The sequence below is a fragment of the Papio anubis genome, chromosome 8 (assembly GCF_008728515.1).
Source record: "Papio anubis isolate 15944 chromosome 8, Panubis1.0, whole genome shotgun sequence".
NCBI classification, from domain to species: Eukaryota; Metazoa; Chordata; class Mammalia; order Primates; family Cercopithecidae; genus Papio; species Papio anubis.
This window is the reverse complement of record NC_044983.1, coordinates 86,819,081-86,834,642: the sequence shown is the minus strand read 5'-3', so window position 1 is coordinate 86,834,642 and position 15,562 is coordinate 86,819,081. Positions and strand designations below refer to the sequence as shown.

General features: G+C 34.1%; 1 protein-coding gene across 4 annotated transcripts in view; it reads right to left on the bottom strand.

Moving 5' to 3' along the window:
- Positions 1–15,562, bottom strand: part of SLC26A7 (solute carrier family 26 member 7) — a 150,609-nt gene that overhangs the window by 26,461 nt on the left and 108,586 nt on the right. For all 4 annotated transcript variants that reach the window (XM_017962164.3, XM_031669668.1, XM_031669666.1 and 1 more), the window contains 5 exons: positions 15,379–15,474; positions 8,552–8,658; positions 7,470–7,536; positions 4,272–4,409; positions 1,481–1,529 (listed from right to left, as the gene is read on the bottom strand). In XM_017962164.3, the coding sequence (XP_017817653.2) occupies positions 1,481–1,529; positions 4,272–4,409; positions 7,470–7,536; positions 8,552–8,658; positions 15,379–15,474 (457 nt within the window). The remainder of the gene's footprint in view (positions 1–1,480; positions 1,530–4,271; positions 4,410–7,469; positions 7,537–8,551; positions 8,659–15,378; positions 15,475–15,562) is intronic.

The following is a 15,562-nucleotide window of genomic DNA, read 5'->3' as shown; positions in this document are numbered from 1 at the left end:
GCACATGTCTCCCCTGAATCTACAATAAAATAAAAATTATTTAAAGTAAATTTAAAAAATGGATTCATAATTGAATTCCCCTTATTAAGAAAAAGAGAAGTTAAAAAATCCAGTTTTCACCCTTAATTTTCAGCATCGACCTATTTCTTCAAACTTGTGATCTAATAACAGAAAAATGTAATGCTACTTCATTCTTTTAAAAATCATGTTATTTCTTTAGCTCCATGCTAAAAAGAATATAGTTATTTTGAAGCACATGTTTAAGGTAATAGATGTCATTCCATTAGTAACACTTTTTAAAAATCTAACACATTTGTAACTGAAATTATTTCCAAAAATTCAAAATAAAAAGTAATACAACTAGATATTTGTCAAAGACTTCCAATAAAAATCACTTTTATTTCCACCTACTTAGAAGAAATTGGCTAAGCAAATATTGCATGATACAAAAAAAAAGAGATTTTTGTAAAACCTTTTATATTAACTAAAAGTCACAATTATGAATAATTTAACTACACTGAGGCTTTAATCTTAGTAAATATCAAATTAAAAGATAAATATACAAATTTGTTTCAACTCTTTTGTTATCATTTTGTTATAATATCACAACACTTCTCATCCATATTTTCTTGTATATCTTTTAATTTTCTCTATACTGAGACAACGGTCACATCAGTTCATCAGTTTGCAATGAAAGATAATTAAACTTCCAGAGAACATTGACCTGGTAATTTAATAAGCATCCACCATCAAAATATTTGTTCTTGTCACCTGATTTTGCAGGTAAATCTGAACATGTAATAGCTTTAAATTGCTGGTTTGTTTTGGGTGGAGATCCAAAATGTATTCAAAGATATATTTCATGATAAATCCTCATCCATATTAAAACTACACTAATGCCATGAATTTCAATTTGTGGGTCAAACATTTAAGTAAATGAAAAGAAGAAGGAGAGGAAAGAGGAGAGAAAAGGAAAAGAGGTGGGAGAGGAGGAAGAAGAAAGAGAGGGAAAAGGAGAGAGGAGGGAAGAAGAAAGAAAAGAGGAGGAGATTGAAGAGAGAATAGGGAAGAGGAAGAAGAGAAAAAGGAAGAAAAGAATGAAGAGAGAAAGAGGAGATGGAGAAAATAGAAAAAAAGGAGGAAAAAGGAAGACAGAGGAGGAAGAGAAAGAAGAGTAGAAGTGAAGGGGAGAGGGAGAAGACAGGAGAGGAGGAGGGAGAAAGAAAGAGTAGAGAAGGGAGATGGAGCCAAATGGCTAAATCTGTTTTCTGCAAATAAAAGTATTAGTGCTTATTTGGTAACATAAGCTTAAGCTAAAGCCAGTAGAAGGGAGGAGGAGAGTAGAGGGAGGAGGAAAATTAGGAGAAAAGAGGAAGAAGAACAGAGGAGGGAGGCAGATGAGGAGAAGGGGAAGATTTTATTCTCTGGTCTATATTCAAGTCAAACACTTAGATTTTCTTTTTCCTTAAAGCTAACTCACCATTGCAGTTGCCATTGGATAGGGAATTGAGCAACGTGTTTTGTTCACACTAAAATAAAAACAAACATTAAGAAGAAAAATGTTATAAAATTTTACTTCTGTCTGAAAAAAATCACTTCATTCTTTTATTTAGAAAGACTAACAAAAAAACTAGTCTCCAAAATTATTTTTCACTAGCATTCTTTTCAGAATAATGTATAAAACAAACTTTGAAATAATAAAATGATAATTAATTCTAAGTATATAGCAATTCAGTAAATAATTTATGTTATCAGTAAGACTGTCTTCTTCAGAATATTTCCTGCAAGACTAAGTTTGTTTTGATTTTGGATTAGAAATTAAACATTTGCACATTTTTAAAGTAGCATATTCAATCAGAAATCATCTTTATTAACATTGCATTTTAAGAGGGAGAACCACTGATCATATATATTACCACTACATGAAAATGCTGGATTAAAAAACAAACAAAAAAACAGCTCTGTATCCTACAGTTAATCTTGTGTGACAATAATTGATGCCTCTAACGAGATCATGTGCTATCTACTTCACAAATAATGTACTATTGCTATTTTTGTTAATCATGATGATAGCAGTTGATATTTCTTCAGTCCTCACTGTATGCCAAGGACTTCACACTATTTAATCCTCAGAAAAATTGTATGAAGTGACAAATTTTATTTTTTATATAAGAGAGTCAAAGATTAAAAAGGTTAAATAACTTCACCAAAGTCACAAAGCTAGTAAGAGCATGGGTTAGAACCAAAGTTCATGCCCTTCCAATTCCAAGCCTCTTGTTCCCAACCACTACATTACACTGCTTCTCTCACAAGATGAGTTTTTATCTTAAAGGCTGACTAGAGAACCTCTGTTTTTCTCTTCTTTATAGCCACAGCTTATGTATTTTAAGCCTGACTCACAGTTATCAGCTATACAATTTCCATCATGTTATTTTATCTCTCTCGATTTCTACCTCCCTTTTTATGTAACATTCAGGTAATGCCACTTACATCTCAGGGCTGGTGATGATTAAGTTAGCCTGACTAAAGGGACTGGCCCCTGAGAGATATTCAGTGAACTTGAGTTTCTTTTCCCTTGTCTTAAAAATACCTCATCTGAAATCTCCCGTGGAAAAGAACTTCAAAATAATTTATGTAGATATTCGACCGTTAAGGTGGTGGATCATAACTCCATGCTTCTTAAGTGTGGGCTGCACACAGTGACTTTCTTCCGGAGAGCACAGAATAAAGAGAAGGGAGTCACTTTACAGTGGAGAAACCTGGCAAACACTCCCTTATCCAGGTGATCAAGGTAGAATAAACATGTTGATAAATCATGTTGATTGTAGGTACCCTTGATACAGTGTGATGAGAAGGGCACTTTACCTCTATAGTTTTCCTCCCAAAAGGGGCCCACGCTTAGAAAGGTCTCCAATCTGGTTTAATGATATTCTGTCACCATCTTAAAATTCTTAATAATTGTTGAACAGGGGACCTCACATTTTCATTTTGCACTGGGCCCCTGTAAATTACGTATCTGATCCTATATATAAGGCTTCTATGGTACAAATTAGGGTAAGGCCCAAAGGCAGAAGTGTGAAGCTGTAAGGGACAAGAATGTGGTTCAGGACAGCTCCTAAGACATCAGAAATGGGAGGGTCAAGATCTTCTATGTACCCAGAACACTGGGAATAAGTAGCTCAAGGACACAAGAAAAAGAAGCAATCCTTGTGCTCTAGAGGAGTCAAGGAAAGTTTCACGGAGACAGTAGTCAACCAAACTAATAATGCTAACTAAGATGTTACAGTGTTGAGTAGGCCAAGCACTATTCTAAATGCTTTGCCTTCATTGACTCATTTAATCATCTCAATTACATGTGAGAAAACTGAAGAACAAAGATTCAACAACTCAAAGTTCCACAGGTAGTAAGTGGCATACCCAGGCAGCTTGGCCTCAAAGTCCACACTCCTAACATTACAGAGGGCTTAAGGATTCAAATGATAATAGATAGCTTATTTATATTAAATCATATTGATGCTGATTTGATTCAGTATCTCTGTTAATTGACAGTATAAATGGAGATAAAGAATTCTGGAATTTTATAATAATATTATTAAAATGATTGCAACAGTTTATGCGTCTCTGAAGTCATTTATCATATTCCATCACGTTTAGAGTTAGTTCTAATGCCTTTTTTTGGTTTAGAAAAAAGATACTTTTGGCCGGGTGCGATGGCTCACACCTGAAATCCCAGCACTTGGTAGGCCGAGGCGGGCGGATCATGAAGTCAGGAGATTGAGACCATCCTGGCTAACACCATGAAACCCCGTCTGTACTAAAAATACAAAAAAACTAGCCGGGCCTGCTAGCGGGTGCCTGTAGTCCCAGCTACTCAGGAGGCTGAGGCAGGAGAATGGCGTGAACCCGGGAGGTGGAGCTTACAGTGAGCAGAGATGGCGCCACTGAACTCAGCCTGGGCGACAGAGCAAGACTCTGTCTCAAAAAAAAAAAAAAAAAAAAACATTAAATTAGATCATTTGTCTTATTTATTCTTTTCAGTGCTATAGTACCTGCGACTCATGTCCATTAAATATATGCTGAATAAATGAATGAATGAACAAGAGAGTGATTATCTAAAAATCAACTAAAAGAATCAAATAATCGTAGGTATTGCTAAAAGGAGAGGTCTCGAAATACTTGTGTGATGTATTATTACTTACTTGATACATGTTTTATTGTCATGATATAAGGTTACATGTAGTATGACATTCTAATCAAACCACTGATCCTACCTTGCTGATATCATCAAGTGGCTGATTACAGGAATTTTCCTTTTGGATTATGTTCATTAAATCAGTATAAAATTTTTTTGCATTCAGGAAAACAAGCGGGTTGTTTATTGAGATAATTTTCACCTGCTGCAGGGTTTCCTTTTAGAGGAGAAAAAGAAACAGATTTAGAACTCTGAATTAAATAATAGAGAATTATAGCCAACAAACAATCAGGTCTAAATGTCACTCAGTTTTATGAGCAATCTCTCAATTAACATTTTGATTACTAAAATGTATTTAGAGGCCTTAATGTACTATCACACTTCCTTAGGGGAAATACATATTTCCTGTTTACTAAGAAACATTAATAATGGCAAGATAAGTTGGCAGCATTTCAGAAAGTGGCCCTTATTCCTCCAAGCTGGTTTTTTTGGGAGGCAGTAGCCTATACTATCCAAAGAGTTCAAGGAAGTCCTATCCTTTCAAAAGTATTTATTTTATTCAATCTATCAATTAAAAATTAATTTACTTAACCATCAGTATTTTTTTTTTAATGAAAATGTGTCCTAAAGGGTCAACCATCAGTCATTTACCTCATAATGACATAGCTTTCCTTCAGCTGAAATACTTTACAAGTGATGAATAGTTGTAATTTGAAGACAGAGACCTACAGGTAGTAGTAGGAATATAACTTCACTTTGGGCAGGCCTAGGGACTGAATTGCCGGGATGTGGTGAGCGATGCAGAAAGGAAGAAGGAAAAGTTTTGACACAAAAGGTGTCTGCTTTGCCCATTTTCCCATCACTTGGTGATGTGCAACTAAAACAGTCTTCTCTATGACCTTTGGGGCAAGTGTCTGATCTAGAAATGGAGAGGAGGGTAAATTCTACAAAATGACAACTCTTTATCAACTAAGTAAGCAATACTCTTTCAGGGTTTACTTCCATAGAAGAGGAGATGCAAAGAATAGCAATGCATACAGACAGAGGACAGAGTATGAAAGAAAGAAAATATTAAGTATGTTAATTTGGCAATTCATTTAACTTCTCTCAGTTCCCTCATTTCCAAAAATGAGACAAATGTTTAAACTAGAAAATCTCAAAAAGCTCCTATAGTTACAAAACTGATTGAACTTTGCAAAGTGAGGATATTTGCAACAAATAACTCAAGAAAACAAACAGACCTTAAGTTGTCAAACTAATGTTGGGACAAGAGTAAACCTCTTAGAAACAAAAAATAAAAATTAACTCTTAGGCCTGTCATATTAGTCATCCCAAAGCACCAAAGCTTAGCCTGATCCTCTAATCACACTACATCAAACTTGTCCAAGCCGTGGCCCGTGAGCCACATGCCGCCTAGGATGGCTTTGAATGCAGCCCAACACAAATTCATAAACTTTCTTAAAACATTATGAGACTTTTTTTTTCCAATTTTTGTTTAGCTCATCAACTGTCATTAGTGTTAATGTATTTTATGTGTGGCCCAAGACAATTCTTCTTTTAGTGTGGCCCAGGGAAGCCAAAAGATTGGACAACCCTGCACTACGTGATTGTGCCAGTGTGCTGTTTTAAGTTAATATGAAAAACATGTATTTGTTAAAGAATAGAGATTCAAATTGTTCTAGAAAAGAAATTATCAGTGGGGTTAAATTCACTGAGTGGGAAGAGATCTCTCAAATCACAAAGGGTCATTTCACATGAAGAAGAGGTGGAAGAGTGCATAAATGGAAAAGGTAAATGACAGATTATTTTAATTTAGCGAAAATTCCACCTGAGAACTTACATTCAACTCTTGCTTTATCTTAGTTTTGTCCCTCTTATTTTTTATAAAAAAAAAATTGAGAAATTAGAGAGATGTAATATTATAATAAAATTTAAATCTCCATGTGAAACAGTTATTATTCAGGTCAGTGACTAGACTGAAATCAATCAAGACTTAAAGATGTGGAGAAATTTCTAGCATTTTCATCTTCCTGCAAATCCCCTCATTCACTTCTCTACATTTTTAGCCCAAGAAGAAGTTAAGGATTAGACAATTTATTAAACAGTGATTTTTAAGCTGAAAATAGTCAAATCCAAAGCCAAATTCAGTCTCAAAGCTAAGGAGGTCAGGGCTAATACATGTGTACTTGTGGTGTGGATACACAGGGGACTTCAGGGGCCCAAAAGTCAGTCTGGGGCTTTGCACAAGCACTAAATTCCCATGGAAAAATTAAGGAAAGAAACAAAAGGCAAAGTTGGTGGAAAACTTGAGCCTAGAACACCCTGGAAGGCCCTGAACCCAAATAGCTCTCTGTGAAACAAATCTTTCCATAGTATTAAAAACATAAGCCATTCCCTTGGGTGCTGCAGAGGGTTCCTGATGCTACTTCCTATTTCCAGTCTATTTGGAAATACCCTGACACTGGTCCTTCTGGTGGGAGGCCAGTTTACTCTATCCTTAGGGGAATTATGAGATACTGAAACAAGTGTATGTGAAAAATAAAGGGAAAAAGGTTAGTCAAACATTTACAAAGCAGGTTCAAAATGAGGGCAATTTTTTTTTAATTGGCAAAAATATTTCAAGTCAACATTTTCCCCCTCACTTTAAACTGTTATAGTCATCCTTTAGAACAACAAACTAGAATTCAGACATAATCAATTGGCTTTCCTAAGCATGAGCAGAGCAAGACTGTTTATACAAGTTGTGTCCTTAAAAAGGTTCCCACTGTGTAAGAAACCAATTCTATTGGCATTCTGTAGCCATTGGACTGAATTACCCTCTGCTAACACACAGTTGACTGAGTTTAAAAAAAAAAAGCAATACCATGAACCAAATTTGCTTCATTCCCTTTCCTATTTCTATCTTTCTCCATGACTTAATTCAGAATACACTATCAGTTTAGTTTGATTACTTTATGCAACTCAGTAATGGAAAAGAGGTGTCCAAATGCCTGAATCAATCTTGGCCATGATTCTACAGTGAACTGTGGTTCTAGGAACCATGCTACACTTTTATCTGAATGCTGGATCCAAAGAGATTTTCTTTTGTTCTATTGATTTGTTGCATGTCGTTTGCCACATATATTGTGATCACATATGTACCATTCGAAGTTTATACTAATTAAAAACAATTATATTTTTAACTATCATAATTTATCTAATTTTTGTGATATCTTAAAATTATCTCACCCACAAAATGATTAACAATTGCATAAAGGAAAAGTAAAACTAAACTTACACTGTCCATTTCTGTCTTCACTTTAAATTCCATTTCTTTCATGTTTTTTATACTTAGAGTCATTGCTCTAAAATTAAAGCAGATAGAAAAAAAACAAGTCATTTCCTAATCATTATATAAACAATGAAGAAACCAAAAGTAGTCATTTAATAACTAGAATTTGTCTGAAATGATTTATATTCTATAACCCATTTGTTCATAAGAGGACATTGGTAAATCTCTGTATCTCTAGGATATTTGGGGATAGAGGTTAACAACAGAGGCATATAAATAGAGTCCCATCTCTCCAAGCTACTACATGTGGATTAGTAAAGAAGAATTATAAAAGAGAAAAGGCAAGAGAGTATGCAGCATTGATAAAATACTGTTTTAATGAAAAGCAAGAAAAGAAAGAATCAATGGCAAGATAGGACTGGATAATACTGAATCTGAATATATAAATTCTATAAAGAAAGACTCTATAGAGATAAAACAACATTTTTTAGAATACATTATGTCACAAATAACTTTAAGGGAAAGATGGATGTGAAGTAAATAGAAACATTATTCCCAGATGAATACTTTGTAAAGCAGAAAAAGCATTGGTCAGACTAGGGAAATGATTTATAAATTTTCAGTAAAATGACAAAAAGAGAGTGTGTTTCTCAATAAATTATCTAGAAAATAGATTAATCTGACTTCTGAAAAATAAAATGTTCTGAAGTTATTTAATTTTCCAAATAATTATATTGTGAAATGATTTGTGATCATTAGCTACTAACTCTCTTCACTTAATTTAAAGAAATCTCTCTATAACGCAGTATAAGGCTAAGGGGTTTATTTATTTTAAAAGAGTTTATATATTCTATTTTATAATGTTGATAAGCTATTTATCTTCATTAAGATCAACATTGTTAAATATCATATGCAGATAAAACATTTTCTTATCTGTTTGTCCCTAGTTCTCTGACAGCAAGAAAAACATGTGATTGTAGTACTATATGTTACACAGAAATAAAAGTAACTAGCAAGTACCATATGGCAAGTAACCATGTATTTTGCTGCTGTGTCAGAATAAACAGAGCATTTAGATAGGGTCCTACCTTGGGAAGCGTCCTATCACTATAGCTATGGTACAAACAACACCAAACAGCAGTCCCACATTGGCAGCAAAGCATATTGTAAATACATATGTACTGACCCATATGCCCTGAAAGAGAAACAAGAAACAGAAGTTGTGAATCCTTTGGAATTCACTTCTTTCTCATGATTGCTAAGTTCTTCACAATTGTATTCTTAACACTCTTGTGACCAGATATCTCAGCAAGAAGATACTACTTAACAAGTGGTAAACAGAAGTTCAGAAATATAGAAACAAATCCTGCTCCATCAGACTCTCAGCACCAAAGGTGGGGAAAAGTTTCTTCTTTTATTTCCAGACACTGCCAACCCTTAGTTCAATCCCCAACAAACACTATATTTAAGATCTGTAAATAGTTGGTTGATGTGTATGGTTCAAAAGCATGCCATGATTTCCCTCTGCTTTCTCATTTAATGTAATATTATTACAAGCAATTGTGTACAGATTTTTGGTCATTCTCAACAATATTTTGTCTTCTAGGACTGCCATAAAAATAACTAATGTCATTTATTAATACATAAGGCTCAGGAAGCCTAATTTTAAAATGACTGAGTCAAACAATGCTGCCAATGCCACTTTTAGATCAATCACTATAGAGATCATTATAATTTTATTTGTAAGGGGCCATTCAGTATGAAAGCTAAAATATAAGGGCCAACTTGGTTTTTGGGAACATTTCAAAAGATGACATGAAACTCTAATTCTCTTTTAGTTGGAATACCAAAGTTATTGCTGTTTTGTTCACCACTTAAAATTATAATTTGCAACAAGATATTGTATTATAGTTGGAATATCTAAGCTTAGTGCTGAAAAAATATATTTAAAAGCAAAATAATTTGCGAAATACAGGTTATATTTTCTTAACACTAAATCCTGCATTTATCAAACAGTAAACAATGTTTTTAACCTCTGTCTTTTCCTCCCAAAGCTTGCAGCTCTTTGCCTCTGACTGCAATTCTAAATTTGTTTATTTCTGTCCCAATAGCTATATTATCACTTTAAAACCTCTTTGAAAACATATTTTAATTCCATACACAAATGAGGAAGTTAGAAGCGTTTCTGTATTCTAAAAATAGCAGAATCCTGGGGAGGGAAGGAGTGTAAATGTTTTTCAGACAAGTCTGAAATAAATATTTCTAAAAGGCTCTTTTTTGTTGCTGTTTTTGAAATGCTTCTCCTTTGTCTGGATTATTTATCTACACTAAGTTTGAGTGATTCTTAACAGGTTTTTTTGAAAAGCCAAGCCCTTGGAAGCAAATGGAGGGAATTTTATCCATAAAATTCCTTTTGATGTAAGACAAACAAACATTCTGGAGTAAAAGAGAAAATACAATTTAAATGAATGTCATGTTAAGATCCATCATCTACAAATGTAATGCTAGGTTATTACTTATTATGAGATAATTCCCAGCTGAGATGGTTTTTCTTTATTCAGGTGAACACACAGCCATTTGAGTCTTCTGTTTATATATAGAGTGTTTTTTTCTTCCTGGTGTATTATGCTATACTTAATCATATACAAAACAAGGCTGCAAGTTTTTGACCATTATTTTAGCTTCCCATGATGACTCTGAGTTTTACTCATTCTCAAATGCTAACTGAATCTGCCCAAGTGTGGCAGAATAATACCTCACCAAAAGCTTTATAAGTCTAATTCCTCTGGGCCATCCTCACACGATTCAATATGGCATAGGGAACTAAGGATCCTGGTCCCTGCCACTTAAAAAACCATAGAGCCTGGAGGCCAGAATTCATCAGAGCAACCAGAAATTTTGGTACCATCTGGTTCTATTTTTAAAGCATATTTACTCTCCCACAACATCATCTATTATAAGTTGGGCTTTCCAAATGCTTACTTATTTCCTGGGGCTACCTTTATAGCTTTGAAAAAATATCAAATGGAAATTAATAACAGAGACCAATAAATAGTTCCATTAGTTAGAATAAATCCCAATAGCATTCTGTAATAATTCCTGTTAAAGACTGAAATGCTAGTTGTCACAGTTATCAAGAATTAGTTGACTCTTGGGCCCCTATTTTTTATTTTTTGTTCTGTGTTCCTACTTGCTCTCTTCCCTATTTGGCACTCACAGTCCCCAAACACAAACTAACCCCAGTGTTGACCTTCAGTAGGGGACACAATCCTTTGTCTTTGTAGAAAATACATCGGCATAAAGCACAGTTTAACAGCTACTAAATTACCTCACTTCCCCCTAGCCTAACTATTCTACTATCTGTTTTTGTGGCAGATCCCTATTATTAAATTTTTACAGATCTGAATTCTGTATCCAATGTTCAGCTATTCAAACTCAGTTCTGAGCCAATGAGTCTCCATTTGGACACCTATTTTCTCATTACTTCAAAGAGGGTTTTGACTAACAACTCAAAATAGCATCAATATTAAACTGTTAGGCCTATTGTGGGGAGGGGGGAGGGGGGAGCGATAGCATTAGGAGATATACTTAATGTAAATGACGAGTTAATGGGTGCAGCACACTAACATGGCACATGCGTACATATGTAACAAACCTGCACATTGTGCACATGTACCCTAGAACTTAAAGCATAATAAAAAATGTAAAGAGGTGAAACAGTTTTTAATTTTCCATGTGATGACTATGTACATGATATTTTAAACTTTAAACCTTCGAATTAGTTTACACACACACACACACACACACACCCATATCTTGCATAATTTTACTTCCATGATATTCTAGGCATAGTCCATCTATTTAGTAATCTAGACATTATACATATTGGGTATATAGCCTATATCCTCAAAAGTCTGTGCAATATTCATACTTTGAATGCTGTGTCCAATAGTCCAATAATCCTTTGAATGCTATGCCCAATAACCCAATAATCCATGGCTTTTCACTGTTGAATCCCTTGGCAACTAAGAGACACCTATTCACTCCAACCACAGAAGGCTATTTTCAAGCTAAACCCAATGTCCCACTGAATCATCATGCACCTGCTATATCCACGTCACCTTTCTCACACCGTATCTTTGCCCGCACCCTATTGCCTACTTACTCCAAGTATTTAACTGTCACATCTAAGTAGGAGACTACAAATTCTAAGCTCTTAAACAATTTTTAGCTATCAAACACCTTCAAACTTAACATGTCCAAATGCGAACTCACTAACTTCACCCCAGAATCTGTCCTTCCTCCAATGTTCTCCTTCAGTTATAACACTAATATCCTTCAATACACTCTAATCAGAAGGTATGGAATCATATTTTACTTTTCCTCCTCTTTAATCTACCTGTCCAATCATTTCACAAGTTCTATAAATTGTTAAGAAAAAATATCTCAAGTCATATCATTTTCTCAAATTATTAATGATATTTTAGTTCACACTGTTCCTTTCCTCAACTCTTTTGACAGTGTCCTACATAACTCTCTGTTTTTGTTATCCGCATTGTAAACCACCTGCCATACTGCTGCTAGAATTAATGTTCTAAGTATAGATTTGGATATCGGATTTAGAGAGTATATTAAAGGCATTTTAACTCAACCCTCCTCTATTAAAATCCACCCAAAACAATATAAAATGTGAATACAGAAGGGAAAAAATCAGCATCAATGAAGCCATAACATGGTCAAAACTTCTAACTACAAAATACGACATAGACTTGCCAAATACTGTGAAATTTGGGTGATAATCAAGGAGGACACTCGAAGCCAACAAACTTATCCTCAGAGCTCAATCAAGTATAGATTTTTGCTTAAATGCCAGAATCCTGAAAATTCTGTACAATAATCTGGTAAGAGCTTTTAGGGGCAACAGCTTCTAAGTTCTAAGGTCAAAGATGGGCTACCAGAGAAAAATGAAATGTACTCATAGAGATTTATTTGATACCAGAGGACTGCAGAGTGAAAGGCCATTTGTATCACTTACAATCTGACTTCCTAAGTAAAGGTGACTGCAGGAAGTAAAACAAGATGAAGAATGGAGAGATGACAACAGCGTGAGATCACCAGTGAACCTGTGATTTCTGAGGCTTTGCTTCAATGATCTAAATCAGAACTGCGGGCTGCTCTACCTCATTTCCAACCTCTTGCTCTCCCTATGTTGTTTTCCAGCAAATAGGTCCCCTAAAAAATGCATTACAATTCTAAATAAATCATCAAGGGCCCTATTCATGGAAATGAGGAAAATAAAGAAAGAAAATAATGAATAAGAGGCAAAAGATAGATTCGGATATGTAATAGGCAATATAATCTCAGGAAAAAAACCTTAAATATAAAAATTCAAAGAAGGAATGATCAATGAAAAACAGAAAAACAGAAGGAGATAAAAAGCAGGCAGGCTAGAATAATACAGGAAAGAAAATGAATGAAAATAAAAGCCATGTTTAAAATTAAGAAGTAAGATAATCACAACTAGAAATACATAATCAGAGATATGTGACTAGTCCAAAGAAATCACTTAAACAGAAAAACAAAATAATCCTGGGAAAATATTTAGATATGAAGGAAAACAAAGTAAAAACAAGTAGAAAATTCACTAAAAAGACAGCAGAATACATAGATTTGAAAAAATATTCAAAGATAAATTAGAAGAAAAATTTTGTAAATAATTCCTGATTATAAGATCAAAAGATTATGTCATGCTCAGAAATTTGAAACTGAGTGCTCAACCACAGTAATATTCTGATAATAGTACCAAACCTCAGGAGTAAGAAGAAAGAACTTCATTGGGCATCCATGTAGAAAAACAAGCTTACTTATAATAACAACAAAAAAATTATGAGGGATAAAATCTACTTTATCCCTCAATGCCTAAAGATAATGTTAAGATTAAAAAAACCTGAGAGAAAGCATTTTACACTCAGTCAAAAACTTCTTTCTAGTATGAAAACAAGCAGATATTGTCACAATGAAAAAAATTAAAAAAAAAACTAATGTTACTTGTTAAATATTAGGTTTTTTAATAAAAATTGTCCAGTAGAAGTAAAAAAAAAAAAAGAAATATCTCAAGGAATATAAAACACATGAGTTCGTGGAAAACTACTTGGTGATGTACAGAAAACAAAGAGATGAATAACTCGGGTAGGATAATCTTTTTTTTTTTTTTTTTAAGGACTAGAGGTAACCACTAAATGCATCTAAACAATAGAATTTTCTATATCCTATAACTCAGTGAATGATACCATCTTCCTCCACTGGTGTTCCTAAATAGAAACTCAGAAGTCTTTCCAACTGATCCACATTATATAATGAACTGGTGGTGAGGACTAACAAATACAATCTCTTTGATATTTTTCATCTGATTTTTTCTTGTACTTCATGGTCTCAGCCTTGGTCTAGGCCTTCCTCATTTATATGCCCGAAGTTCTAAAGCAGTGCTCCAATTTCTGTATACTTCACTAGTTTGATCCGTCTTCCTCGAACTACTCAAGTGACCTTTCTAATACATACATTTTATTCTTATTTCACCTTTCAGTGCTGTCTCACTGCCTTCATAATGAAATCAAAACATATTTGTAAGACATGAGTTGCCTTTCCCAATCCAACCCATTCTTAACTTTTCCAGCATCATCTGTCACTGCTTCCATCCTCACATTATATGTTCTACCCATGCCAAATACCATAGGGTAATCAAGTAGCTTGTTGAGTAAGTTTGCATCTTCTCATTTCTTTGTTTCTATGAGCCACCTAACATATATCACCTTTAAAAGGTCACGGTTAATTTTGGCCTCTTGTTCTGCCTACAAAATACTGTTCCTTCAAGTCTCAGTTCATATTTCAGCTCTTCTGTGACAGTCTTTCATGTTAATCAGTCCAAATTAAATGTTCCTGCCTCTATTTTCCCCAAAACTAAGCTCCTACTTTTCCCTCCAGGTCATGTTGTATCCTGTCTTGCATAATAAGTTAGTGTTTCTGTGTCTACTTCCTCCACAAATAACTGTCTGGAGAGACTGGACAGTTCTTTTTTCATCTGCACATTCCTCATGGTGCCCAGCATTGTACTTTGGTAGGAGCTCAGTAATACTGAGCCCCAGGAGGAATATTATGAAAGTAGGCACCAGCATAAATAATATCCCAAAATTTCTCAGAGAAAATGATCTGAAGAAGAGAAAATGTGTATTTCATATTAATAATTATATTTCAATATGGTGACTGTCACAGTAAAGCTAAACAGAGGGTACTTACGAAGTACGTCTCCCATATTGGAGAGGGAGAGTATTCTGGATTGCTCTTGCATGGATAGGTTTCTCTAGAATCAGTGGGCTATTTATGTTAGTAGAAATCATACTTTATCATGGTTCAGTATATTTTAATCTGTTTCAAGCATGGTCCTCTTAATGTAACCCATTTAAAAGGCAATTCATGACACCTTTTGTATTTAGAATGAAAGTGGTCACCATTAAGAGGTTCACCCTATATGCACGCAGCATGCATTCTTAGTGATTAATGATAGTTTTTCATACAGGTTATAAATTGTCACATTTCTATTAGTGTCTATTTCCCTGGTAAGTCTTACTTCCAAAATTAATTCATATTGTAAATTAGACATCCCAAATTCACTGAAATTATTAGCATTTCTTTAAAAGTTCTCAAACTACACATTCATCAAAATTTGACCAAACTCTATTTCTGTTTCATATATATTTCAATGCTTTTATTAAGATTTTGGAAAAAATAAATGGTAGTTTGTAAAGTGTACAAGTCTCAAATGGCTAAATCTATCTGCTGCAAATAAAATTATTAGTGTGTATTTGGTAACATAAGTTTAAGCAGAAAAGGGATAGTTTTAGGTCAAATTTCTACTTACGCAATCGATTTTATCCACATTCCAATATTTTTTTAAATCTCGGAACTGTATTAGCATTCCCTTCAGTCCCACAACAATAATGCTTGCAAGGACACACTAGAAATAAAATGTAAGTTGAAGATGAAGCAACATAAAAATTGTAACGTAAATTTAGAAGGGCCAAGGTATTTTATTGTTTTGTTTT